We start from the raw sequence: 27,194 nt of genomic DNA, 5'->3' as shown, positions 1-27,194 counted from the left end.
CCCCCCCCCCCCCCCCGGTCCTATCCTCCCTGGACACCACCACACACACCACACTGTGGTGACAAGGTAGGAGAAAGGGACAAGGGTGACAGAGGAGGAGATGGTGACCGTGGTGACAAAGCAAGGTAACAAAGGAGGAGATGGTGGCCATGGTAACAGAGGAGGAAATGATGACCATGGTGACAAAGGAAGAGATGGTGACCATGGAGACAGAGGAGGAGATGGTGACAATGGTGACAGAGGAGATGATGGTGACCGTAGTGACAAAGGAAGGTAACAAAGGAGGAGATGGTGATCGTGGTGACAGAGGAGGAGATGGTGACAATGGTAACAGAGGAGGAAATGATGACCATGGTGACAAAGGAGGAGATGGTGACCATGGTGACAGAGGAGATGGTGACAATGGTGACAGAGGAGATGGTGACTGTGGTGACAGAGGAGGAGATGGTGAAAATAGTGACAGAGGAGATGGTGATTGTGGTGACAGAGGAGGAGATGGTGACAATGGTGATAAAAGATGGAGGAGTTGGTGTCAATGGTGACAAAGTGATGAAGGGAATTTTTGCTTATTGGAAATTGGAGATTTATCTTTTTCTCCATATTCCATTCCTTTATTTTCTGTTCCTAGATTGTTGCCTTTGTTTCCTATATACAGCCCTCCAGCTCCAATCCTTCATACACCACAGGAGTAACATACAACCCTCAGAGATATCATAGAGATGACAAAGCAATGAACATTACATAAAGATACAGACACTACAAATAACACAATACATAGAAGACACCGCCAAACACAGCCCCCTACTGTCCTACCCTCCCTGGACACCACCACACACATCCACCTACTGTCCTACCCTCCCTGGACACCACCACACACAGCTACCTCCTGTCCTACCCTCCCTGGACACCACCACACACAGCCACCTCCTGTCCTACCCTCCCTGGACACCACCACACACAGTCCCCTACTGTTCTACCTTCCCTGGACACCACCACACACAGTCCCCTACTGTCCTACCCTCCCTGGACACCACCACACACAGTCCCCTACTGTCCTACCTTCCCTGGACACCACCACACACAGCCCCCTACTGTCCTACCTTCCCTGGACACCACCACACACAGCCCCCTACTGTCCTACCCTCCCTGGACACCACCACACACAGCCACCTCCAGTCCTACCCTCCCTGGACACCACCACACACAGTCCCCTACTGTCCTACCCTCCCTGGACACCACCCCCCACAGCCCCCCCCCCCCCCGGTCCTATCCTCCCTGGACACCACCACACACACCACACTGTGGTGACAAGGTAGGAGAAAGGGACAAGGGTGACAGAGGAGGAGATGGTGACCGTGGTGACAAAGCAAGGTAACAAAGGAGGAGATGGTGGCCATGGTAACAGAGGAGGAAATGATGACCATGGTGACAAAGGAAGAGATGGTGACCATGGAGACAGAGGAGGAGATGGTGACAATGGTGACAGAGGAGATGATGGTGACCGTAGTGACAAAGGAAGGTAACAAAGGAGGAGATGGTGATCGTGGTGACAGAGGAGGAGATGGTGACAATGGTAACAGAGGAGGAAATGATGACCATGGTGACAAAGGAAGAGATGGTGACAATGGAGACAGAAGAGGAAATGGTAACAATGGTGACAGAGGAGGAAATGGTGACCGTGGTGATAGAGGAGTAGATGGTGACCGTGGTGACAGAGGAGGAAATGGTGACCCTGGTGACAAAGGAAAGGATGGTAACAAAGGAGGAGATGGTGACCATGGTGACAGAGGAGAGGTGACCGTGGTGACAGAGGAGGAGATGGTGACCGTGGTGACAGAGGAGGAGATGGAGAGAATGGTGACAGAGGAGGAAATGGTGACCGTGGTGACAGAGGAGTAGATGGTGACCGTGGTGACAGAGGAGGAGATGGAGAGAATGGTGACAGAGGAGGAAATGGTGACCGTGGTGACAGAGGAGTAGATGGTGACCGTGGTGACAGAGGAGGAGATGTTGACCGTGGTGACAGAGGAGTAGATGGTGACCGTGGTAATAAAGGAGTAGATGGTGACTGTGGTGACAGAGGAGGAGATGTTGACCATGGTGAAAGAGGAGTAGATGGTGACCGTGGTGACAGAGGAGAAGATGGTGACCGTGTTGACAGAGGAGGAGATGGTAACCGTGGTGAATGAGGAAGAGATGGTGAAAATGTTGACAAAGGAGGAGATGTTGGCCGTGGTGACAGAGGAGGAGATGGTGACCGTGGTGACAGAGGAGAGGATGGTGACAATGGTGACAGAGGAGGAGATGGTGGCCGTGGTGACAAAGGAAAGGATGGTGACAAACGAGAAGATAGTGACTGTGGTGACAAAGGAGGGGATAGTGACAAGGGTGACAGAGGAGGAGATGGTGACAATGGTGACAGAGGAGGAGATGGTGACCGTGGTGACAAAGGAAAGTATGGTAACAAAGGAGGAGATGGTGACCGTGGTGACAGAGGAGATGTTGACCGTGGTGATAGAGAAGGAGATGGTGACCGTGGTGACAGAGGAGATGTTGACCGTGGTGATAGAGGAGGAGATGGTGACCGTGGTGACAGAGGAGATGTTGACCACGGTGATAGAGGAGTAGATGGTGACCGTGGTGATAGAGGAGTAGATGGTGACCATGGTGAAGGAGGAAGAGATGGTGACAATAGTGACAGAGGAGGAGATGGTGACAATGGTGACAGAGGAGGATATGGTGACAATTGTGATAAAGGAGTAGATGTGACCGTGGTGACAGAGGAGGAGATGTTAACCGTGGTGATAGAGGAGTAGATGGACAGATGTATAACGCCTACCATAGGACAGATGTATAACGCCCCCCATAGGACAGATGTATAACGCCCCTCATAGGACAGATGTATAACGCCCCTCATAGGACAGATGTATAACACCTCCCATAGGATAGATTAATAACGCCCCCCATAGGACCGATGTATAACGCCTCCCATAGGACATATGTATAACGCCTCCCATAGGACAGATGTATAACGCCTCCCATAGGACAGATGTATAGCGCCTCCTATAGGACAGATGTATAACGCCTTCCATAGGACAGATGTATAACACCCCCCATAGGACAGATGTATAACGCCCCCCATAGGACAGATGTATAGCACTTCCTATAGGACATATATATAACGCCCCCCCATAGGACAGATGTATAACGCCCCCCCATAGGACAGATGTATAACGCCTCCCATAGGACAGATGTATAACGCCTCCCATAGGACAGATGTATAACGCCCCCTATAGGTCAGATGTATAACGCCTCCCATAGGTCAGATGTATAACGCCCCCCATAGGACAGATGTATAACGCCTCCCATAGGACAGATGTATAACGCCTCCCATAGGACAGATGTATAACGCCCCCCATAGGACAGATGTATAACGCCTCCCATAGGACAGATGTATAACGCCTCCCATAGGTCAGATGTATAACGCCTCCCATAGGTCAGATGTATAACGCCCCCCATAGGACAGATGTATAGCGCCTCCTATAGGACAGATGTATAACGCCTTCCATAGGACAGATGTATAACACCTCCCATAGGACAGATGTATAACGCCCCTCATAGGACAGATGTATAACGCCCCTCATAGGACAGATGTATAACGCCTTCCATAGGACAGATGTATAACACCTCCCATAGGACAGATGTATAACGCCCCCCATAGGACAGATGTATAACGCCTCCCATAGGACAGATGTATAACGCCTCCCATAGGACAGATGTATAACGCCCTCCCATAGGACAGATGTATAACGCCTCCCATAGGACAGATGTATAACGCCCCCCATAGGACAGATGTATAACGCCTCCCATAGGACAGATGCATAACGCCTCCCATAGGACAGATGTATAACGCCCCCCATAGGACAGATGTATAACGCCCCTCATAGGACAGATGTATAATGCCCCCCATAGGACAGATGTATAACGCCCCCCATAGGACAGATGTATAATGCCCCCCATAGGACAGATGTATAACGCCTCCCATAGGACAGATGTATAACGCCCCCCCATAGGACAGATGTATAACGCCCCCCATAGGACAGATGTATAACGCCTCCCATAGGACAGATGTATAACGCCCCCCATAGGACAGATGTATAACGCCCCCCATAGGACAGATGTATAACGCCTCCTATAGGACAGATGTATAGCACTTCCTATAGGACATATATATAACGCCTCCTATAGGACAAATGTATAACGCCTTCCATAGGACAGATGTATAACGCCCCCCATAGGACAGATGTATAACGCCCCCCAAAGGACAGATGTATAACGCCTCCCATAGGACAGATGTATAACGGCCCCCATAGGACAGATGGTAGCGCCAAGCTTGCATAATAGTAAAAGCACAGAGCAGTAATCGGCTTAATGTGAACAGGTGCTGGGGTAGAGGACACAGGAGATGCCAATCCTGTCATCATATAACGGGAACCTGGAGTTTTGCATCGGCCTCAAACGGTAACAAATTTTCTGTGAAAACTTCCATGTGGCGGACGGGGTGTATTTACATGTGTTGTAATAAGACCACGCTCGGTGGAAACGCCTCAGCCTCTGCACCCGACCCCTCGTACCCTCCCCCCCCCCCCCCGACACGCGGGAGGCTAGGGGCCACCACTACCATGGTCTCTCTCATTACAGGAGGACCATCTGGACGGAATTCACATTGTGGCTTTCGCTGAGGAGGAAGATCCAGGTGAGATGCTAGATGGCATGATGAGAAGAGTAGTGGTGATGATAGGAGTGGTTGTGGTGATAATGATAGGGTAGTGGTGGTGATGATTTGTCTGGTTGTGATGATGGTAGGGATAGTTGTGATGATGATAGGAGTGGCTGTGGGACGATTAGAGTAATGATGACCTTCATGTTAATTATAATAAATTCTAATAGTGATGATTTTGATGGAGAGGATGATGAGACTAATCATTACAGTTTATAGGAATGGGCTGATGAGATGCTGTGATGGTAAGCACAATGATAACACAGTAATAATGAGTGTGATAGGACGAGATCATCAGAGTGATGAGTCATGTGATGATGAGAGTGATAATTATCCAGGTGATGATGAGTGATGATGAGAGAGTGATAGGTCATGTGATGATGTGAGTAATGAGCCATGTGATGATGAGAGTGATGATGAGTCATGTGATGATGAGTCATGTGATGAGGAGAGTGATGATGAGTCATGTTGTAAGGAGAGTGATGTGTCATGTGATGAGGAGAGTGATGATGTGTCATGTGATGAGGTGAGTGATGATGAGTCATGTGATGAGGAGAGTCATGATGAGTCATGTGATGAGGTGAGTGATGATGAGTCATGTGATGAAGAGAGTTATAGGTCATGTGATGATGTGAGTAATGAGCCATGTGATGATGAGAGTGATAATGAGCCATGGGATGATAGTGATGAGTCATGTAATGATGAGCGTGATGATGAGTCATGTGATGAGAGTAATGATGAGTCATGTGATGATGAGAGTGATGATGAGTCATGTGATGATGAGTCATGTGATGAGGATAGTGATGATGAGTCATGTGGTGAGGAGAGTGATGTGTCATGTGATGAGGAGAGTGATGATGTGTCATGTGATTAGGTGAGTGATGATGAGTCATGTGATGAGGAGAGTGATGATGAGTCATGTGATGAGGAGAGTGATGAGGAGTCATGTGATGAGGAGTGATGATGAGTCATGTGATGAGGAGAGTGATGATGAGTCATGTGATGAGGAGAGTGATGATGAGTCATGTGATGAGGAGAGTGATGATGAGGTGAGTGATGATGAGTCATGTGATGAGGAGAGTGATGATGAGTCATGTGATGAGGAGAGTGATGATGTGTCATGTGATGAGGTGAGTGATGATGAGTCATGTGATGAGGAGAGTGATGATAAGTCATGTGATGAGGAGAGTGATGATGAGTCATGTGGTGAGTAGAGTGATGATGCTTTCCTCTGCTGATTATTTCTGGTGTCCTCTTGTTGGTGGACTCTTCCTTAGATGGTTATGAATTTATCGAGATCCTGAAGGAAGTAGCCAGAGAAAACACAGAGAACCCAGAACTGAGCATCGTCTGGATAGATCCTGATGATTTCCCTCTGGTGACATTTTATTAAATATTATTATTATTATATAGAAATAGATAAAAAAGATATTTAATCTACATGTACAATATACCCAACCAAACCAGAAATACTCCCAACATCCCCAAAAACATACAACCAGACCAGCCTACCATACATTTCAATTACAATGGAGAGATAGACAGAACCTGCTGCTTAAGACCTAGATCCTCTGCTCCCCATTAAGACCCCCCCCAAGAGAGCCCTCTGTTCTCCTCCAGACTCTTCTGTCCTCCCTCCAGACTCCTTTGTCCTCCTCCAGACCCCTCTGTCATCCTCCAGGCTCCTCTTTCCTTATCGAGGCTCCTCTGTCCTCTCTCCAGACCCCTCTGTCCTCTCCTCCAAACCCCTCTGTCCACTCCTCCACACTTCTCTGTCCTCCTCCAGGCTCCTCTGTCCTCCCTCCAGACCCCTCTGTCCTCTTCTCTGGACACCTCTGTCCACTCCTTTGCACCCCTCTGTCCTCCTCCAGACCCCTCTGTCCTCCTCCAGGCTCTTCTTTCCTCATCCAGGCTCCTCTGTCCTCCCTTCAGACCCCTCTGTACTCTCCTCCAAACCCCTCTGTCCACTCCTCCGCACCCCTCTGTCCTCCTCCAGGCTCCTCTTTCCTCCCTCCAGACCCCTCTGTCCTCTTCTCTGGACACCTCTGTCCACTCCGTTGCACCCCTCTGTCCTGCTCCAGACCCCTCTGTCCTCCTCCAGGCTCCTCATTCCTCATCCAGGCTCCTCTGTCCTCCCTTCAGACCCCTCTGTCCTCTCCTCCAAACCCCTCTGTCCACTCCTCCGCACCCCTCTGTCCTCCTCCAGGCTCCTCTTTCCTCCCTCCAGACCCCTCTGTCCTCTTCTCTGGACACCTCTGTCCACTCCTTTGCACCCCTCTGTCCTCCTTTAGACCCCTCTGTCCTCCCTCCAGACTCATTTGTCCTCCCTCAGACCCTTCTGTCCTCCTCCAGACTCCTCTGCCCCCTCCAGACCCCTCTGCACTTTACAGCATTCTGATATATCTATGGTCACTTTATAGGCTATGTACACCTTTGGAGGCAATTTTTGTTTATAATTGCATTTTACTAATTTTTGGCTAAAAATTAGATTTTCAATTGGCCTTTATAAAAAATATTGAGCAGTTCTGTCACAAACTGTTAAATGTTTTTCTAGCTGTGTGACTGGTCCTTTCACTTTGTGTCCTCATCTAATAACCCTTTACTCCAAATTACTGAGAGTCATAAACACTTATTTACCACGTCAGTATCAGTAAGATAAGGATTGAGCGTTAATGAGTGTTTATAAGGTCAGAGAGTAGAGATAAGGAGCCCATCAGCTACCCAGATGATGGAAAAAACTGAAAATCCACAGGCATGTACTAGAGCATCTCCGCTCTGTACACAAAAAAAGACTTAATATTCTTAGTAAAGACTAATTGAAAAAATGATTTTAGCTCAAAATAAGAACAATGTATTAAAAAAAGGTGTCCATAGCCTTTAAAACGTATTTCTATGAGCTGATATTCAGATCAGGGTGACATTAAATGTAAAAAAGAAAGAACTGTTTTAGGTGACAAGGCGACTTTCTAGTTTCTCTTTACAGCTGAAGGCCTAGTGAGGCTTTAGTTGCATATGTGACCTGTATGATGTCATTAATATGATGTCATCAATGACCTGCTCTATTTTCCCCACAGCTGGTGACATACTGGGAAAAGACCTTCCATATCGACTTGTTCAGGCCACAGATTGGTGTAGTTAATGTGACAGATGTGAGTATGAGTCACCTGCAACGTCTGCCCACACCCTACTGAAGTATCTCTCCGGAGTGTCTGGAGCACAGTGTGCAGATGATGGCTCCGGCTGTTGGGTCTTCTCTCAGTTGAGAAGGTTTTACCTGAGATCTTCTGTCCTGTTTGTACAGGCGGACAGCGTCTGGATGGAAATGGATGACGCTGAGGATTTGCCGTCACCCTCCGAGCTGGAAGAGTGGATTGAAGATGTATTGTCTGGAAAGGTCAACACTGAAGACGATGATGATAACGATGACGACGATGATGACAACGATGACGACGATGATGACAACGATGACGACGATGATGACAACGATGACGACGATGATGACAACGATGATAACGACGACGATGATGACGACGATGATTAAACTGAAGACTTTCCAGGAGCCACATAGTGGTTGTGGCCCTGTAATGACTGGTGCATCCTATACTGGTGCACGTGGATCCTATACATACATGAATCATTCATTCATTACCACTCCAGGAAGTCACCAGGACTGGGCTGCAATCCCCAGTCTGGAGCAGAAGTGGAGTCTGGTGTCATCAGCTCCTTCCCCTCTCGGGAGGCCGATGTCTAATGCATCTCCATAAAATGGTAAAATATTCAATAAATATTCCGGGTGGAGGAGACTCCGCGTCATCACCGCGTCTTTGTAAGGGTGGACAGGAAGACTCAGCACAATGATGCCCGAGTCCAGCCAGAGGGCGTCTGAGCTGAGGATGGTGTTTAATGGGCCCCTAGCTCAGAGCTCACATCCACGTAGTGGTTGTCGCCCTGTTATGACTGATGCATCCTATACTGGTGCACGTGGATCCTATACATACATGAATCATACATACATTACCACTCCAGGAAGTCACCATAACTGGGCTGCAATCCTGGTCAGCTGGCTGCTAAGTGTCCTCAGACCCTGATATCCTTCTCCTCAGATCTTTGTAATGCCACAGATAATATGATTTTGGTACTCGTCCTCTGCTGAGCTCAACCCTCCCAACTTCTAGCATGAGCCTTAGGACATATAGAGGAACATCACCCTAGGCCTGTACCTGTCCCTTCTCTAAAACCAGTCCCAACTACTCCTCACCAGATGGCGACACCGCCGTGCTCACCTCCATGGAGCTGTGCATCTTGTGATGTCTCATGGCTTCCAGTGTCATCTTTAACCACCTCTGGTTCCTATGACCTCTGCTGCTGTGGCGCTGGGTACTTCCCCGTCTCCTGGTATCAGCTAACCCCTCTGGCACCTGCTTTTAATTCTGACCCAAGCTCTTACCTATGTGTCCTCCTCCCACTTTGCCTGTAGCCATGACCATCTGGAGATCCTAGGATGACAGTGTCCACACTTCTTCTCTCATGCCCCCCCCCCGGACGATCTTCCGGAGCTTGACCCTGAAGACTGCAGCCACTGATGAGACATTTATACAAATGACCTTTAATGATATTAATACTGAGCAAAGTGATGATGTCACAAGTCTTTGTCATAACATCTCATGGGGGGGTGACATATAATACAGGTGATAGTATGGGATGATATGTACATGTAACAGGTGCAGTATATACATGTTATATATGGTCGTATGTACACATCACGCTGGAGATATGTTGGAGATGTCCAGCGCCTCCGGATACAGCTGCACCAAAAAGCGATGGGAGTTTGGTGGGATGAAGTTCTCGGTCAGGGTCACCCTGGGGATGGCGCTCACACTCACCACCAGCTGGGCGTCCGCACTGCGCAGGCAGAAGGTCAGGTCGGACTTCAGGCTTCGTGTGACTGACTCCTCGCTCACTAAGGTCCACACCGCTGGGTGGGCTCCAGAGTACTGACATGGGGGCCCCGGGCGCAGATACTGCTCCAGAAAGGCCTGCGAGATAGAAGGAGTAGATGTTATCAGGCCACCAGAGAGGAGAACATCGCCCAGGACAGCGTGTGCACTGTCATCTTCTGTACCGGAGGTCAAATACAGGTGATGGGGGGGCAGATATCGCATATATCATACATCACGTATCATACATCGCATATAATACACATCATATATCATACATAAAACATATCATACATCACATATTACACATCATATATCATACATCACGTATCATACATCGCATATAATACACATCATATATAACACATAAAACATATCATACATACCATATTACACATCATATATCATACATCACGTATCATACATCGCATATAATACACATCATATATCACACATAAAACATATCATACATACCATATTACACATCATATATCATACATCATGTATCATACATAAAACATATCATACATCACATATTACACCTCATATATCATACATCCCATATAATACACAATCACTAGGTACCGCCCACATTCCTGTAAATCGCTTCCACGCGGAGGCTGATTGTGAATGTAGCAGGAGCCGCTCTCCATGTACTGGTGAGTGGATGTCAGGCCATCGTTCACCCCCCACTATTAGGTGTCACCTCCCCCTCTATTGGACCACATTATATATATAAGAGATTAGCAGAAGGACGCGGCTTCGCACCGGTATATTTCATCTATTTCATTTAATGTTTGTGTGTGTCGTTAAAAGATATCGACAGTGTCCCCCATAACAGTGACCTCTACAGTGTCCACCGCTTAACACTGACCACACCACATGCCCGCCCCTTTAACAGTGACCTCCACAGCGCCCTGCCCCTTTAATTCTAGGGCTACACGACGACATGTGTCGCGTAACATTTAGTCTCAACTATTTTTATAATGATAGGCTATGGTGTCGCACTGCGACATGTGACATGTTGCGACACGACAGTCGCAAAAAATCCATCCAAGATGCCACATGTCACAGAGCAACACCATAGACTATCATTATAAAAATTGTTGCGCCACACATGTAGCAGTGTCATCGTCATCGTGTAGCCCTAGCCTAAAGCTGACCTACAGCAGTGAATAAAAATGGCTGGGTTGTTATGGGAACCTGGAGTAAAACTGTGTGTATGTGGAGACTAAGGGCCTGCAAGCTTCTATTGGCTGATAAGGGACATGTGACTGTGTGTATGGCAGTTGGGATATGAAGAGAAAGACTTGCAGGCTTGTATTGGCTAATGCAGGTCATTTTTTGGGAATATCTCAGGAACGGTACGTCCTAGAGAGCTAAGACCCCCACAAGATTTATTTCCAGGTAGCAAGGGATGTGTACACCAAGTTTCGTTGATATCCATGGTTGTGTTTTTGAGTGATCGCGGAACATACACACATATATACGTCCTTCTTTTTATATATATATATAGATAGATACAGCCTACAAACACAGCACTACTATACAGCTGACATATACACACACACAGCACTGTGGTTGTTACATGTCTGGTCTGTTGGTGTCTGTAGTCCAGCATGTTTGCAAGACATGTTCCTGTGTTGTGTACCTCCCAAAGGGGGTCTCAGGGTTCCCCGGAGGGGGAACCACAAGTCAGTGTGCAGCTCTGCTGGGGGGCCGCCATGCATCCTGTCTGCATGGGGGTCCGGTTGTTGTTGTTGTCGCGGCAGGTAAGTGCATGTTGTCTGTTGGCTCTTGCCTGCCCCTTCTCTAGCAGCTAGGCCAGTGAGACTCCAGTTCAGCCGTGTCTGTGATCAACAGGTTGTCTCACCCCCTTTCTCTATTTAAGAGATTATCTGTTATGGGGGATACTGTCGATATCTGGATGGACAAATGTATTTTTTCGGCCTTATGTACTATGTTACTACTATGTTACCATGTTACTATCAGGGCGACTCAGGGTCCTAGGTTTCCTGGGTATGAGCGATCCTTCCATCCAGGTCCGCTCATACGGTGAGGAGTTAGGGCGAGGATTAGGGACGCTATAAGAGGTGACCTGCTCCCTGATCCCAGCATCCAGGCCTAAGTGCTTTCCCGTCTGCTCCTCATTATACGGTGGGGAGTTTGCCCCCACTCCCCATAGTGACAGGATACCTCTGTAAGGCTACTGATGACCTATCCACTGATGTACTATCAGTATACCCTGAGGGACATATATCTTCCCAGTAATGCACATCACAAACTGAATTAAAATAATTATCACCCAATATTGCCCTGTCCATACAGTTCGCTGGCACTAGCTTCGCCCTGCGTTTCACTCCACATCTTATTCACACTGATCATGGATCAGCATAACAGGACGCATGCGCTCGCTTCTCCTGCTGGAAGCAACTGACTCCATGCCAACCAGCTCCTCCACAGGCGCTGTATACCTAGTGTCTTCTATGACCATGTGCAGTCTGATTCACTGGACGCTGATCTGTTAGGCCTCTCCTCCCGAGATTCCTCTGACTAGCCCTGCCAACTCTGCGGAAATGTTGCACAGTATGGGCCGATGTGGCGCGTGTCACATTATACAGGACGGTACACATACACAGTTGAAACCAGAAGTTTACATACACTATATAAGAAGACACATCTGGATGTTTTTCTCATTATCTGACATGAAATCAGAATAAAGTTTCCTGTTTTTGGTCGGTTAGGATTACCGTAATTATTATTATTTGCCAAATGCCAGAATAATGAGACAGAGAATGTTTTAAGGCATTTTTATTACTTTCTGCAAAGTCAAAAGTTTCCATACATTTCATTAATATTTGGTTCCATTGCCCATAGACTGTATGACTTGGGTCAAACGTTTTGGATGTCCTTCCACAAGCTTCTCACAATAGTTGGTCGGTATTTGGGCCCGTTCCTCCTGACAGTACCGGTGTAACGGAGCCATGTCTGTTGGTCGCTGCCTTTTCAGCTTTGCCCATAAATTTTCAATAGGACTGAGATCAGGGCTTTGTGATGGCCGCTCCAGAACACTGACTTTGTTATCCTTAAGCCACTGTGTAACCAGTCTGGTAGTACGCTTCAGGTCATTGTCTATTTGGAAGACCCATTTCCGCCCAAGCTTTAACTTCCGGGCTGTGGTCTTGAGATGTTGCTTCAGTATTTCCACATAATCCTCTTCCCTCATGACACCATCTATTTGGTGAAGTGCACCCGTCCCTCCTGCAGCAGAACAGCCCCACAACATGATGCTGCCGCCCCCGTGTTTCACAGTCGGGATGGTGTTCTTAGGCTTCCAAGCTTCTTCCTTTTTCCTCCAAACGTAACTTAGGTCACTACGGCCAAAAAGTTCAATTTTTGTTTGGTCAGACCACAGGACATGTCTCTAAAAATGTAGGTCTTTGTTCCTGTGGTCATTTGCAGACATTAATCTGGGTTTCTTTTGGAGTAATGGCTTCTTCCGGGCACAGTGGCTTTTCAGCCCATGATGATACAGTCCTCGTTTCACTGTGGATAGTGACACAATCTCACCAGCTTCCACCATCATCTTCACAAGGTCTTTTGCTTTTCTTCTTGGGTTGATATGCACATGTCGGACCAAAGCACGTTCATCTCCAGGACACAGAACCCGTCTCCTTCCTCAGCGGTATAATGGCTGGACATTCCCATCTTGTTTGTACTTGTGTATAATTGTTTGTACAGATGAACGAGGCGCCTTCAGGTATCTTGAAGATGCACCCAAGGTTATGCCAGACTTGCAAGTCCACAATTCTCCTCCTGATATCTTGGCTGATTTCTTTAGACTTTCCCATGATGCTACATGAAGAAGCAGTGTGCTTCAGGTCTGCATCTAAATACATCCACAGGTGTGTCTGTAATCACCAATCAGAAGCTTCCAAACACATGACGTCATCAGAGGGGCGGTCCAGAATGGTTTAAAGGCATAGTAATCTTAGTGTATGGAAACTTTTGACATTGCAGAAAGTAATAAAAATGCCTTAAAACATTCTCTCTCTGGCATTTGGCAAATAATAATAATTATGGTATCCTAATTGTCTAAAAACAGGAAAAGTTTATTCCGATTTCATTTCAGATATTGAGAAAAACCTGCAGTCTGAACACTGCTCTATAACTGCACTTTGGCTGAATGTCACCGGATCCAGAGAATACCGCGAGGAATTCGGGTGCAGGTGCGTCCTACATTGTTATTCTGAACAAATCCTCCATGGTCCAAAACCTAATGGTCCTGACAACTCAACATCAACAAGGGGCGATTAACTAAACAGAAGAAAAATTAGCAGCGACTAAGACTCAGTTCCTGAACACTTTGAAAGCAGAATTGAAGACAAAGACTGACAAAACGAGGAGAAGGAGATCGAGAAACGATGGAAACGTTTAAGGGACACTGAAGACTACTTTGTCTAGAGATGGCAGGATCCAAGAGGCACAGCAACTCCCTGTCCATGAGCTCTGGAGGAGAATCCACCTCATCCCAACGCCAACCTTTTTTTCGGAAATGCAGGTATCACAAGGCCAAAAACCCACCAGACGAGCAGGCCGCCATCGTAGCAGGAGCAGATGCACCGACAGGTAACTCTTCTAAGACATGAAATCCTTCCCAGTTGACCGTATTGCAGAAGGGCTTGTCCTTCAGGCTACAGCGAGCTTTGACACCTTTGGATCTTGACCTGCACAGGTTTTTCCATAATTTGAGACTTAGATCTGAGGGAAACCCAACCACAATCATGTACTTTCAGCGGGGGTAACTCGTGCTCCCCTATCACTGGACCAGTTTGTATTCTGGACTAAGCTAGTTATCACCTCCTTAGACTGTGGAAACGTATATCAGATTGGTACAACAGGACGCAGAACGGGCGCTGCTATCCTGTATTAGGGGTGACGTGGTGATGAATACTTTCACCTGATGAGTGACGTGCACTGAGAACATTATTGGAGGATCATACTGCCATTTTCACACCGGCTGATAAGTGTGGGGCCCTTGTGATGATGGACAAATCCTACTACATTAAAGAAACTGAACCTCGCTGAACGGAAGGCTTCTGCCGTATTAAAGAGGGATCCAGTATTTGGCATTACTGATGATAAATTAGGGGAGTTTCTGGTCAGTAGATATAAGTCTTTGCAGACCCTCTGGGGCATTCCATAGTGGCCCCGTTGGGATCCATCCTCTCAACCCCAGCCATTTTTCTGGAAAAAATTCTAACCCCCCTTCCTCCCTGACACAGCAAACTGAGTGGTTCCTGTTGGACGCTGGACATGAATTAAAGATCTGGTGGTGGATGATGAGCGTGTCCTCTACACGTCAGACATGAACAGGGTATAAGAGCTACAAGAGGATGTCTGAGAGAAGCACATACTCTGCAGAGGAAATCTTCATAGAACTGGTAACGATGGAACTTTGTGAAAATGATTTCCTCTTTAGGGACACCTTTTACCAGCCGCGGTGCGGGGCTGCAATGGGTTCGAATGTTGTGCCGCCATATGCAAATTGTTCTATGGCGTGGTATGAGAAAGAATTTGTATATACCGATCGTCTGTTTTCGGAGCATTGCATTCCATGGCGCTGACTCATTGATGGTATATTCTGGGTATGGAGCGGCGCCATTCGGACCCTGAAGGAATTCTGCATCCAGCTAAATTCGGTGGGGGATGAGGTAACATTCATATCACACATCAGACGGAGAGAGGAAGCTTCCGGGATACTTGGGTCATGTACGAGGGACGATGTCGGAACACTGACCTTACGGACACGGATAAGAAAAGCCTTCTACATTACCCCAGCAATCACCTGTAACACCCCAGAGTGGTGTCACCACTAGTGCACCTTGTAGGCTAATATAATGTCATCTTGTGTATTTATTCCAAGCTCTCCACAATGTGCATTTATAATGTTATGCAACTGTTAACGTGTAATGTGCCTGGTTCACCAGCAGGTGACAGCAAACATAGCAGGGCTACACTTAGATAGAATGGAACCTTCCATTCCATTCTAACCCTCCTCTGTGGAGAAGTGGGCGAGTCCCACTTCCTGCAGGAAGGGTGGGGAACAGTTCTAGTCAGTCTAGCTTACCCCCTGCTAAGGGAGGCAAGTGCAGGGGAAAGTCTCTGCTGGACATGCCCACGCCAGCCAGAGCACCTTAAGCTCTGCTGGCCATGGAGGCCAAAGCTTAAAGCCTCAGGAGCCAGGAGGAAAAGTTCCCTGGTATAACATAAGAGTCAGACTAGAAAGAAAGTGCACCCTGCAGAGGAAGCTGAGTCATACAGCCAGCCTGTCAGTACAGCAGGGTTGAGAGAAACAAATGTAGCAGAGTGGAGTTTGTCTGCCAGTTTAATGCTAAAGCCTGCTGGAACCAAGTCAAAGCCTGAAACTGTTTGGAGAAACGTTTACCAAAGTAAAGCTGCTGTTCAACTATATACAAGTTCTGGACTCAATCTTTCTTTCAAATCCCTCAATTATTTCACGTATTTATTGCTTCGGAGCCAAAGCCTGGGGTCCAGCCTGGGCTCCAGGTAGGAGCACCGTGACACACATAAAGGGACATTTTAGGCCACATGTAGGGATGACTGTATGTAGGGGAGACCACACAGCACATGGAGGGCAGGTATGGCTGACTGTATGTGGGGGAGACCACACAGCACATGGAGGGCAGGTATGGCTAACTGTATGTGGGGGAGACCACACAGCGGATGGAGGACAGGTATGGCTGACTGTATGTGGGGGAGACCACACAGCGGATGGAGGACAGGTATGGCTGACTGTATGTGGGCGAGACCACACAGCACATGGAGGACAGGTATGGCTGACTGTATGTGGGCGAGACCACACAGCACATGGAGGACAGGTATGGCTGACTGTATGTGGGCGAGACCACACAGCACATGGAGGACAGGTATGGCTGACTGTATGTGGGGGGGACCACACAGCACATGGAGGGCAGGTATGGCTGACTGTATGTGGTGGAGACCACACAGCACATGGAGCACAGGTATGGCTGACTGTATGTGGGGGGGGACCACACAGCACATGGAGGACAGGTATGGATGACTGTATGTGGGGGAGACCACACAGCACATGGAGGACAGGTATGGCTGACTGTATGTGAGGGAGACCACACAGCACATGGAGGACAGGTATGGCTGACTGTATGTAGGGGAGACCACACAGCACATGGAGGGCAGGTATGGCTGACTGTATGTGGGGGAGACCACACAGCACATGGAGGACAGGTATGGCAGACTGTATGTGGGGGAGACCACACAGCACATGGAGGACAGGTATGGCTGACTGTATGTGGGCGAGACCACACAGCACATGGAGGACAGGTATGGCTGACTGTATGTGGGGGGGACCACACAGCACATGGAGGGCAGGTATGGCTGACTGTATGTGGTGGAGACCACACAGCACATGGAGCACAGGTATGGCTGACTGTATGTGGGGGGGGACCACACAGCACATGGAGGGCAGGTATGGATGACTGTATGTAGGGGGGACCACACAGCACATGGAGGGCAGGTATGGATGACTGTATGTGGGGGAGACCACACAGCACATGGAGGACAGGTATGGCTGACTGTAAGTGGGGGAGACCACACAGCACCTGGAGGACAGGTATGGCTGACTGTATATGGGGGGAGACCACAGAACACATGGAGGTCAGGTATGGCTGACTGTATATGGGGGAGACCACACAGCACATGGAGGACAGGTATGGCTGACTGTATATGGGGGAGACCACAGAACACATGGAGGACAGGTATGGATGACTGTATGTGGGGGAGACCACACAACACATGGAGGACAGGTATGGCTGACTGTATATGGGGGGAGACCACAGAACATATGGAGGACAGGTATGGCTGACTGTATGAGGGGGAGACCACACAGCACATGGAGGACAGGTATAGCTGACTGTATATGGGGGAGACCACACAGCACATGGAGGACAGGTATGGCTGACTGTATGTGGGGGAGACCACACAGAACACATGGAGGACAGGTATGGCTGACAGTATGTGGGGGAGACCACACAGCAGATGGAGGACAGGTATGGCTGACTGTATGTGGGGGAGACCACACAGCACATGGAGGACAGGTATGGCTGACTGTATGTGGGGGAGACCACACAGCACATGGAGGACAGGTATGGCTGACTGTATGTGGGGGAGACCACACAGCACATGGAGGACAGGTATGGATGACTGTATATGGGGGAGACCACACAACACATGGAGGACAGGTATGGCTGACTGTATATGGGGGAGACCACACAGCACATGGAGGACAGGTATGGCTGACTGTATGTGGGGGAGACCACACAGCACATGGAGGACAGGTATGGCTGACTGTATGTGGGGGAGACCACACAGCACATGGAGGACAGGTATGGATGACTGTATGTGGGGGAGACCACACAGCACATGGAGGACAGGTATGGCTGACTGTATGTGGGCAAGACCACACAGCACATGGAGGACAGGTATGGATGACTGTATATGGGGGAGACCACACAGCAGATGGAGGACAGGTATGGCTGACTGTATGTGGGGGGAGACCACAGAACACATGGAGGACAGGTATGGCTGACTGTATGTGGGGGAGACCACACATTGGATGGAGGACAGGTATGGCTGACTGTATGTAGGGGAGACCACACAGCACATGGAGGACAGGTATGGCTGACTGTATGTGGGGGAGACCACACATTGGATGGAGGACAGGTATGGCTGACTGTATGTAGGGGAGACCACACAGCACATGGAGGACAGGTATGGCTGACTGTATGTAGGGGAGACCACACAGCATATGGAGGGCAGGTATGGCTGACAGTATGTGGGGGAGACCACACAGCATATGGAGGACAGGTATGGCTGACTGTATATGGGGGAGACCACACAGCACATGGAGGACAGGTATGGCTGACTATATATGGGGGGGACCACACGGCACATGGAGGACAGGTATGGCTGACTGTATGTGGGGGAGACCACACAGCACCTGGAGGACAGGTATGGCTGACTGTATGTGGGGGAGACCACAGAACACATGGAGGACAGGTATGGCTGACTATATATGGGGGAGACCACAGAACACATGGAGGACAGGTATGGCTGACTGTATGTGGGGGAGACCACACAGCACATGGAGGACAGGTATGGCTGACTGTATGTGGGCGAGACCACACAGCACATGGAGGACAGGTATGGATGACTGTATGTGGTGGAGACCACACAGCACATGGAGGACAGGTATGGCTGACTGTATGTGGTGGAGACCACACAGCACATGGAGGACAGGTATGGCTGACTGTGTGTGGGGGAGACCACACAGCACATGGAGGACTGGTATGGCTGACTGTATGTGGGCGAGACCACACAGCACATGGAGGACAGGTATGGATGACTGTATATGGGGGAGACCACACAGCACATGGAGGACAGGTATGGCTGACTGTATGTGGGGGAGAACACACAGCACATGGAGGACAGGTATGGATGACTGTATGTGGGGGAGACCACACAGCACATGGAGGACAGGTATGGCTGACTGTATGTGGGGGGGACCACAGAACACATGGAGGACAGGTATGGCTGACTGTATGTGGGGGAGACCACACAGCACATGGAGGACAGGTATGGCTGACTGTATGTGGGGGAGACCACAGAACACATGGAGGACAGGTATGGCTGACTGTATATGGGGGGAGACCACAGAACACATGGAGGACAGGTATGGCTGACTGTATATGGGGGGAGACCACAGAACACATGGAGGACAGGTATGGCTGACTGTATGTGGGGGAGACCACACAGCACCTGGAGGACAGGTATGGCTGACTGTATGTGGGGGAGACCACACAGCACATGGAGGACAGGTATGGCTGACTGTATGTGGTGGAGACCACAGAACACATGGAGGACAGGTATGGCTGACTGTATATGGGGGGAGACCACAGAACACATGGAGGACAGGTATGGCTGACTGTATGTGGGGAGACCACACAGCACCTGGAGGACAGGTATGGCTGACTGTATGTGGGGGAGACCACAGAACACATGGAGGACAGGTATGGCTGACTGTATGTGGGGGAGACCACAGAACACATGGAGGACAGGTATGGCTGACTGTATATGGGGGGAGACCACAGAACACATGGAGGACAGGTATGGCTGACTGTATGTGGGGGAGACCACACAGCACATGGAGGACAGGTATGGCTGACTGTATATGGGGGAGACCACACAGCACATGGAGGACAGGTATGGCTGACTGTATGTGGGGGAGACCACACAGCACATGGAGGACAGGTATGGCTGACTGTATGTGGGGGGGACCACAGAACACATGGAGGACAGGTATGGCTGACTGTATGTGGGGGAGACCACACAGCACATGGAGGACAGGTATGGCTGACTGTATGTGGGGGAGACCACAGAACACATGGAGGACAGGTATGGCTGACTGTATATGGGGGGAGACCACAGAACACATGGAGGACAGGTATGGCTGACTGTATATGGGGGGAGACCACAGAACACATGGAGGACAGGTATGGCTGACTGTATGTGGGGGAGACCACACAGCACCTGGAGGACAGGTATGGCTGACTGTATGTGGGGGAGACCACACAGCACATGGAGGACAGGTATGGCTGACTGTATGTGGTGGAGACCACAGAACACATGGAGGACAGGTATGGCTGACTGTATATGGGGGGAGACCACAGAACACATGGAGGACAGGTATGGCTGACTGTATGTGGGGAGACCACACAGCACCTGGAGGACAGGTATGGCTGACTGTATGTGGGGGAGACCACAGAACACATGGAGGACAGGTATGGCTGACTGTATGTGGGGGAGACCACAGAACACATGGAGGACAGGTATGGCTGACTGTATATGGGGGGAGACCACAGAACACATGGAGGACAGGTATGGCTGACTGTATGTGGGGGAGACCACACAGCACATGGAGGACAGGTATGGCTGACTGTATATGGGGGAGACCACACAGCACATGGAGGACAGGTATGGCTGACTGTATATGGGGGAGACCACACATTGGATGGAGGACAGGTATGGCTGACTGTATATGGGGGAGACCACACAGCACATGGAGGACAGGTATGGCTGACTGTATGTGGTGGAGACCACACAGCACATGGAGGACAGGTATGGCTGACTGTATGTGGGGGAGACCACACAGCACATGGAGGACAGGTATGGCTGACTGTATATGGGGGAGACCACACATTGGATGGAGGACAGGTATGGCTGACTGTATATAGGGGAGACCACACAGCACATGGAGGACAGGTATGGCTGACTGTATGTGGGGGAGACCACACAGCACATGGAGGACAGGTATGGCTGACTGTATGTGGGGGAGACCACACAGCACATGGAGGACAGGTATGGATGACTGTATATGGGGGAGACCACACAGCATATGGAGGACAGGTATGGCTGACTGTATGTGAGGGAGACCACACAGCACATGGAGGACAGGTATGGCTGACTGTATATGGGGGAGACCACACAGCATATGGAGGACAGGTATGGCTGACTGTATGTGGGGGAGACCACACAGCACATGGAGGACAGGTATGGCTGACTGTATATGGGGGAGACCACAGAACACATGGAGGACAGGTATGGCTGACTGTATGTGGGGGAGACCACACAGCACATGGAGGACAGGTATGGCTGACTGTATGTGGGGGAGACCACACAGCACATGGAGGACAGGTATGGCTGACTGTATATAGGGGAGACCACACAGCATATGGAGGACAGGTATGGCTGACTGTATGTGGGGGAGACCACACAGCACATGGAGGACAGGTATGGCTGACTGTATGTGGGGGAGACCACACAGCACCTGGAGGACAGGTATGGCTGACTGTATGTGGGGGAGACCACAGAACACATGGAGGACAGGTATGGATGACTGTATGTGGGGGAGACCACACAGCACATGGAGGACAGGTATGTGTGACTGTATGTGGGGGAGACCACACAGCACATGGAGGACAGGTATGGCTGACTGTATGTGGGGGGAGACCACACAGCATATGGAGGACAGGTATGGCTGACTGTATGTGGGGGAGACCACACGGCACATGGAGGACAGGTATGGCTGACTGTATGTGGGGGAGACCACACAGCACATGGAGGACAGGTATGGCTGACTGTATGTGGGGGAGACCACAGAACACATGGAGGACAGGTATGGCTGACTGTATATGGGGGGAGACCACAGAACACATGGAGGACAGGTATGGCTGACTGTATATGGGGGGAGACCACAGAACACATGGAGGACAGGTATGGCTGACTGTATGTGGGGGAGACCACACAGCACCTGGAGGACAGGTATGGCTGACTGTATGTGGGGGAGACCACACAGCACATGGAGGACAGGTATGGCTGACTGTATGTGGTGGAGACCACAGAACACATGGAGGACAGGTATGGCTGACTGTATATGGGGGGAGACCACAGAACACATGGAGGACAGGTATGGCTGACTGTATGTGGGGGAGACCACACAGCACCTGGAGGACAGGTATGGCTGACTGTATGTGGGGGAGACCACAGAACACATGGAGGACAGGTATGGCTGACTGTATGTGGGGGAGACCACAGAACACATGGAGGACAGGTATGGCTGACTGTATATGGGGGGAGACCACAGAACACATGGAGGACAGGTATGGCTGACTGTATGTGGGGGAGACCACACAGCACCTGGAGGACAGGTATGGCTGACTGTATGTGGGGGAGACCACAGAACACATGGAGGACAGGTATGGCTGACTGTATGTGGGGGAGACCACAGAACACATGGAGGACAGGTATGGCTGACTGTATATGGGGGGAGACCACAGAACACATGGAGGACAGGTATGGCTGACTGTATGTGGGGGAGACCACACAGCACATGGAGGACAGGTATGGCTGACTGTATGTGGTGGAGACCACACAGCACATGGAGGACAGGTATGGCTGACTGTATGTGGGGGAGACCACACAGCACATGGAGGACAGGTATGGCTGACTGTATGTGGTGGAGACCACACAGCACATGGAGGACAGGTATGGCGGACTGTATGTGGGGGAGACCACACAGCACATGGAGGACAGGTATGGCTGACTGTATGTGGGGGAGACCACACAGCACATGGAGGACAGGTATGGCTGACTGTATATGGGGGAGACCACACATTGGATGGAGGACAGGTATGGCTGACTGTATATGGGGGAGACCACACAGCACATGGAGGACAGGTATGGCTGACTGTATGTGGTGGAGACCACACAGCACATGGAGGACAGGTATGGCTGACTGTATGTGGGGGAGACCACACAGCACATGGAGGACAGGTATGGCTGACTGTATATGGGGGAGACCACACATTGGATGGAGGACAGGTATGGCTGACTGTATATAGGGGAGACCACACAGCACATGGAGGACAGGTATGGCTGACTGTATGTGGGGGAGACCACACAGCACATGGAGGACAGGTATGGCTGACTGTATGTGGGGGAGACCACACAGCACATGGAGGACAGGTATGGATGACTGTATATGGGGGAGACCACACAGCATATGGAGGACAGGTATGGCTGACTGTATATGGGGGAGACCACAGAACACATGGAGGACAGGTATGGCTGACTGTATGTGGGGGAGACCACACAGCACATGGAGGACAGGTATGGCTGACTGTATGTGGGGGAGACCACACAGCACATGGAGGACAGGTATGGCTGACTGTATATAGGGGAGACCACACAGCATATGGAGGACAGGTATGGCTGACTGTATGTGGGGGAGACCACACAGCACATGGAGGACAGGTATGGCTGACTGTATGTGGGGGAGACCACACAGCACCTGGAGGACAGGTATGGCTGACTGTATGTGGGGGAGACCACAGAACACATGGAGGACAGGTATGGATGAGTGTATGTGGGGGAGACCACACAGCACATTAAGGACAGGTATGGCTGACTGTATATGGGCGAGACCACACAGCACCTGGAGGACAGGTATGGCTGACTGTATGTGGGGGAGACCACACAGCACATGGAGGACAGGTATGGCTGACTGTATGTGGGGGAGACCACACAGCACATGGAGGACAGGTATGGCTGACTGTATGTGGGGGAGACCACACAGCACATGGAGGACAGGTATGGCTGACTGTATGTGGTGGAGACCACACAGCACATGGAGGACAGGTATGGCTGACTGTATGTGGTGGAGACCACACAGCGGATGGAGGCCAGGTATGGCTAACTGTATGTGGGGGAGACCACACAGCACATGGAGGACAGGTATGGCTGACTGCAAAAAGAGGTTGAAAGAAATCCAGCTCCACTTAGATAAAGGAATATAGATTTATTCAGCTTGCGGTAAAAACTCATCCATGAATTACAAAAATTAGCAGTCTTGTCTACGCGTTTTGGGCTACCAGAGACAATTCCAGCCCTTCCTCATGACCTGGGAGGACAGGTATGGCTGACTGTATGTGAGGGAGACAACATAGCATATGGAGGACAGGCATGGCTGACTGTATATGGGGGAGACCACACATTGGATGGAGGACAGGTATGGCTGACTGTATGTGGGGGAGACCACACATTGGATGGAGGACAGGTATGGCTGACTGTATGTGGGGGAGACCACACATTGGATGCAGGACAGGTATGGCTGGCTGTATGTGGGGGAGACCACACATTGGATGGAGGGCAGGTATGGCTGACTGTATGTGGGGGAGACCACACATTGGATGGAGGGCAGGTATGGCTGACTGTATGTGGGGGAGACCACACATTGGATGGAGGACAGGTATGGCTGGCTGTATGTGGGGGAGACCACACATTGGATGGAGGGCAGGTATGGCTGACTGTATGTGGGGGAGACCACACATTGGATGGAGGGCAGGTATGGCTGGCTGTATGTGGGGGAGACCACACAGCACATATCACACTTCAAATTTGACCCCCATATTACACCTCAAATCAGACCCCCATATCAAACCTCAGATTGGGCCCCCATATCAGACCTCAGATCAGACTTCAAATCAGACCCCAATATTAAACAGATCAGACCCCCATATCAGATCCTCAGACCCTCATATCAGATCACATCAGTCCTCAGATCAGAGTCAGACGCCCATATCAGATCCTCAGATCAGAGTCAGACCCCCATATCAAATCTTCAGATCAGAGTCAGACCCATATCAGACCTCAGATCAGACCTAAAATCAGACCCCAATATTAAACCTCAGATCGGACCCCCATATCAGATCCTCAGACCCTCATATTAGATCACATCAGTCCTCAGATCAGAGTCAGACCCCCATATCAGATCCTCAGATCGGAGTCAGACCCCATATCAGATCCTCAGATGGTGGTCTCTCCTGCAGTCCCTGCTCGCTGGTCTCCTCCGGCCCGCACTGAACTGTCACCCGACTCCGTACAATGATAAGTCATAGTGCGTGCTGTACGCTGTCAGGACATAGCAGTGCAGTCTGGAGGAGACCTGGGAGGAGGTGTGAGTACAGCGCTAACATCACTTCACCCCCCCTCCTCCTGCAGACTAGTGAGCGCTTCCACAATAGAGACGCTTACTAGTATTCACTGTATAAGACGCACTGCGTCTTATAAAGTGAAAGATACCGTAATTGGCAGTGCGCCATTGGCAAAAGGGGGCACAGATGCAATTGTGACCATTGCGACCCCTATAACTACACATGTAGTGTGATCTGTGCTGGAGTCTAGTCACATGTTGTTATACAACAATCGGGTACGCGCCCCCTAGGGGAGGGTCTGTATACTAGGACTCCATCTTGGATATGCCTCTTTTTGCTCTATATACACTCACCTAAAGAATTATTAGTGCCCCCATACTAATCCGGTGTTGGACCCCCTTTTGCCTTCAGAACTGCCCTAATTCTACGTGGCATTGATTCCACAAGGTGCTGATAGCATTCTTTAGAGATGTTGGCCCATATTGATAGGACAGCATCTTGCAGTTGATGGAGATTTGAGGGATGCACATCCAGGGCACGAAGCTCCCGTTCCACCACATCCCAAAGATGCTCTATTGGGTTGAGATCTGGTGACTGTGGGGCCATTTTAGTACAGTGAACTCATTGTCATGTTCAAGAAACCAATGTGAAATGATTGGAGCTTTGTGACATGGTGCATTATCCTGCTGGAAGTAGCCATCAGAGGATGGAGACATGTTCTCATTCTGTTTACGCCAAATTCGGACTCTACCATTTGAATGTCTCAACAGAAATCGAGACCCATCAGACCAGGCAACATTTTTCCAGTCTTCAACAGTCCAATTTTGGTGATCTCGTGCAAATTGTAGCCTCTTTTCCCTATTTGTAGTGGAGATGAGTGGTCCCCGGTGGGGTCTTCTGCTGTTGTAGCCCATCCGCCTCAAGGTTGTGCGTGTTGTGGCTTCACAAATGCTTTGCTGCAGACCTCGGCTGTAACGAGTGGTTATTTCAGCCAACGTTGCTCTTCTATCAGCTTGAATCAGTCGGCCCATTCTCCTCTGACCTCTAGCATCCACAAGGCATTTTCGCCCACAGGACGGCCACATACTGGATGTTTTTCCCTTTTCACACCATTCTTTGTAAACCCTAGAAATGGTTGTGCGGGAAAATCCCAGTAACTGAGCAGATTGTGAAATACTCAGACCGGCCCGTCTGGCACCAACAACCATGCCACGCTCAAAATTGCTTAAATCACCTTTCTTTCCCATTCTGACATTCAGTTTGGAGTTCAGGAGATTGTCTTGACCAGGAGCCCCCCCCTACATGCATCGAAGCAACTGCCATGTGATTGGTTGACTAGATAATCGCATTAATGAGAAATAGAACAGGTGGCACTAATAATTCTTTAGGTGAGTGTATGTACCATGCTGTATAATTTGACATGTAGTACTTTTAGTTCAGCGGCCTCTCGCCGTGCACTGCCGTGCTGCGCCGTAGCTCCGCCCCCTTCCCCATTATAGTCAATGGGGACGAAGTGGCGGTTTTGCGGCACGGCGAAATAGCGGCAGGATGGATCCGACAAAGTGAATAGCCTGTCGGATCTGTTCTGCCGCTAGTGTGAAAGTAGCCTTATCAGCATCAGTAAGTGAGTGCTAATCCTCTGCATGCAACTGTAGAACCGTGAAGAATGTCCCAGGTCAAGACCGAAATGTTGGCCATGGACGGAGAAATAAGAAATCCTGAGAATAATTTCAAATGATCCGAGCGCCGCAGTGTTCGACTCTTGGTATTTTAGGAATCTTCCTGGTATTATTAGGATAACCCCTTTAACCCGGGACCCTGACTGTAGGGTCCCTGCACTTTCACACAGTCCTGACCAGCAAGGGTCTC

At 49.7% G+C, this 27,194-nt stretch overlaps 2 protein-coding genes across 3 annotated transcripts in view; one reads left to right on the top strand and one right to left on the bottom strand.

Moving 5' to 3' along the window:
- Nucleotides 1-8,583, top strand: part of CASQ2 (calsequestrin 2) — a 58,151-nt gene extending 49,568 nt beyond the window's left edge. Inside the window, exons 8-11 of the mRNA XM_040422765.1 lie at nucleotides 4,702-4,756; nucleotides 6,058-6,158; nucleotides 7,855-7,929; nucleotides 8,082-8,583. Of these exons, the coding sequence (XP_040278699.1) occupies nucleotides 4,702-4,756; nucleotides 6,058-6,158; nucleotides 7,855-7,929; nucleotides 8,082-8,321 (471 nt within the window). The 3' untranslated portion in view covers nucleotides 8,322-8,583. The remainder of the gene's footprint in view (nucleotides 1-4,701; nucleotides 4,757-6,057; nucleotides 6,159-7,854; nucleotides 7,930-8,081) is intronic.
- A 776-nt stretch (nucleotides 8,584-9,359) lies between these two features.
- LOC120994301 (vang-like protein 1) overlaps nucleotides 9,360-27,194 on the bottom strand; it is a 71,388-nt gene continuing 53,553 nt past the window's right edge. For both annotated transcript variants that reach the window (XM_040422763.1, XM_040422762.1), the window contains exon 8: nucleotides 9,360-9,816. In XM_040422763.1, the coding sequence (XP_040278697.1) occupies nucleotides 9,541-9,816 (276 nt within the window). In that variant the 3' untranslated portion in view covers nucleotides 9,360-9,540. The remainder of the gene's footprint in view (nucleotides 9,817-27,194) is intronic.

This window comes from Bufo bufo, chromosome 3, assembly GCF_905171765.1.
Source record: "Bufo bufo chromosome 3, aBufBuf1.1, whole genome shotgun sequence".
Classification (NCBI taxonomy): Eukaryota; Metazoa; Chordata; class Amphibia; order Anura; family Bufonidae; genus Bufo; species Bufo bufo.
The sequence above is the reverse complement of the archived record's forward strand: the minus strand, read 5'-3'. Positions and strand labels throughout refer to the sequence as shown.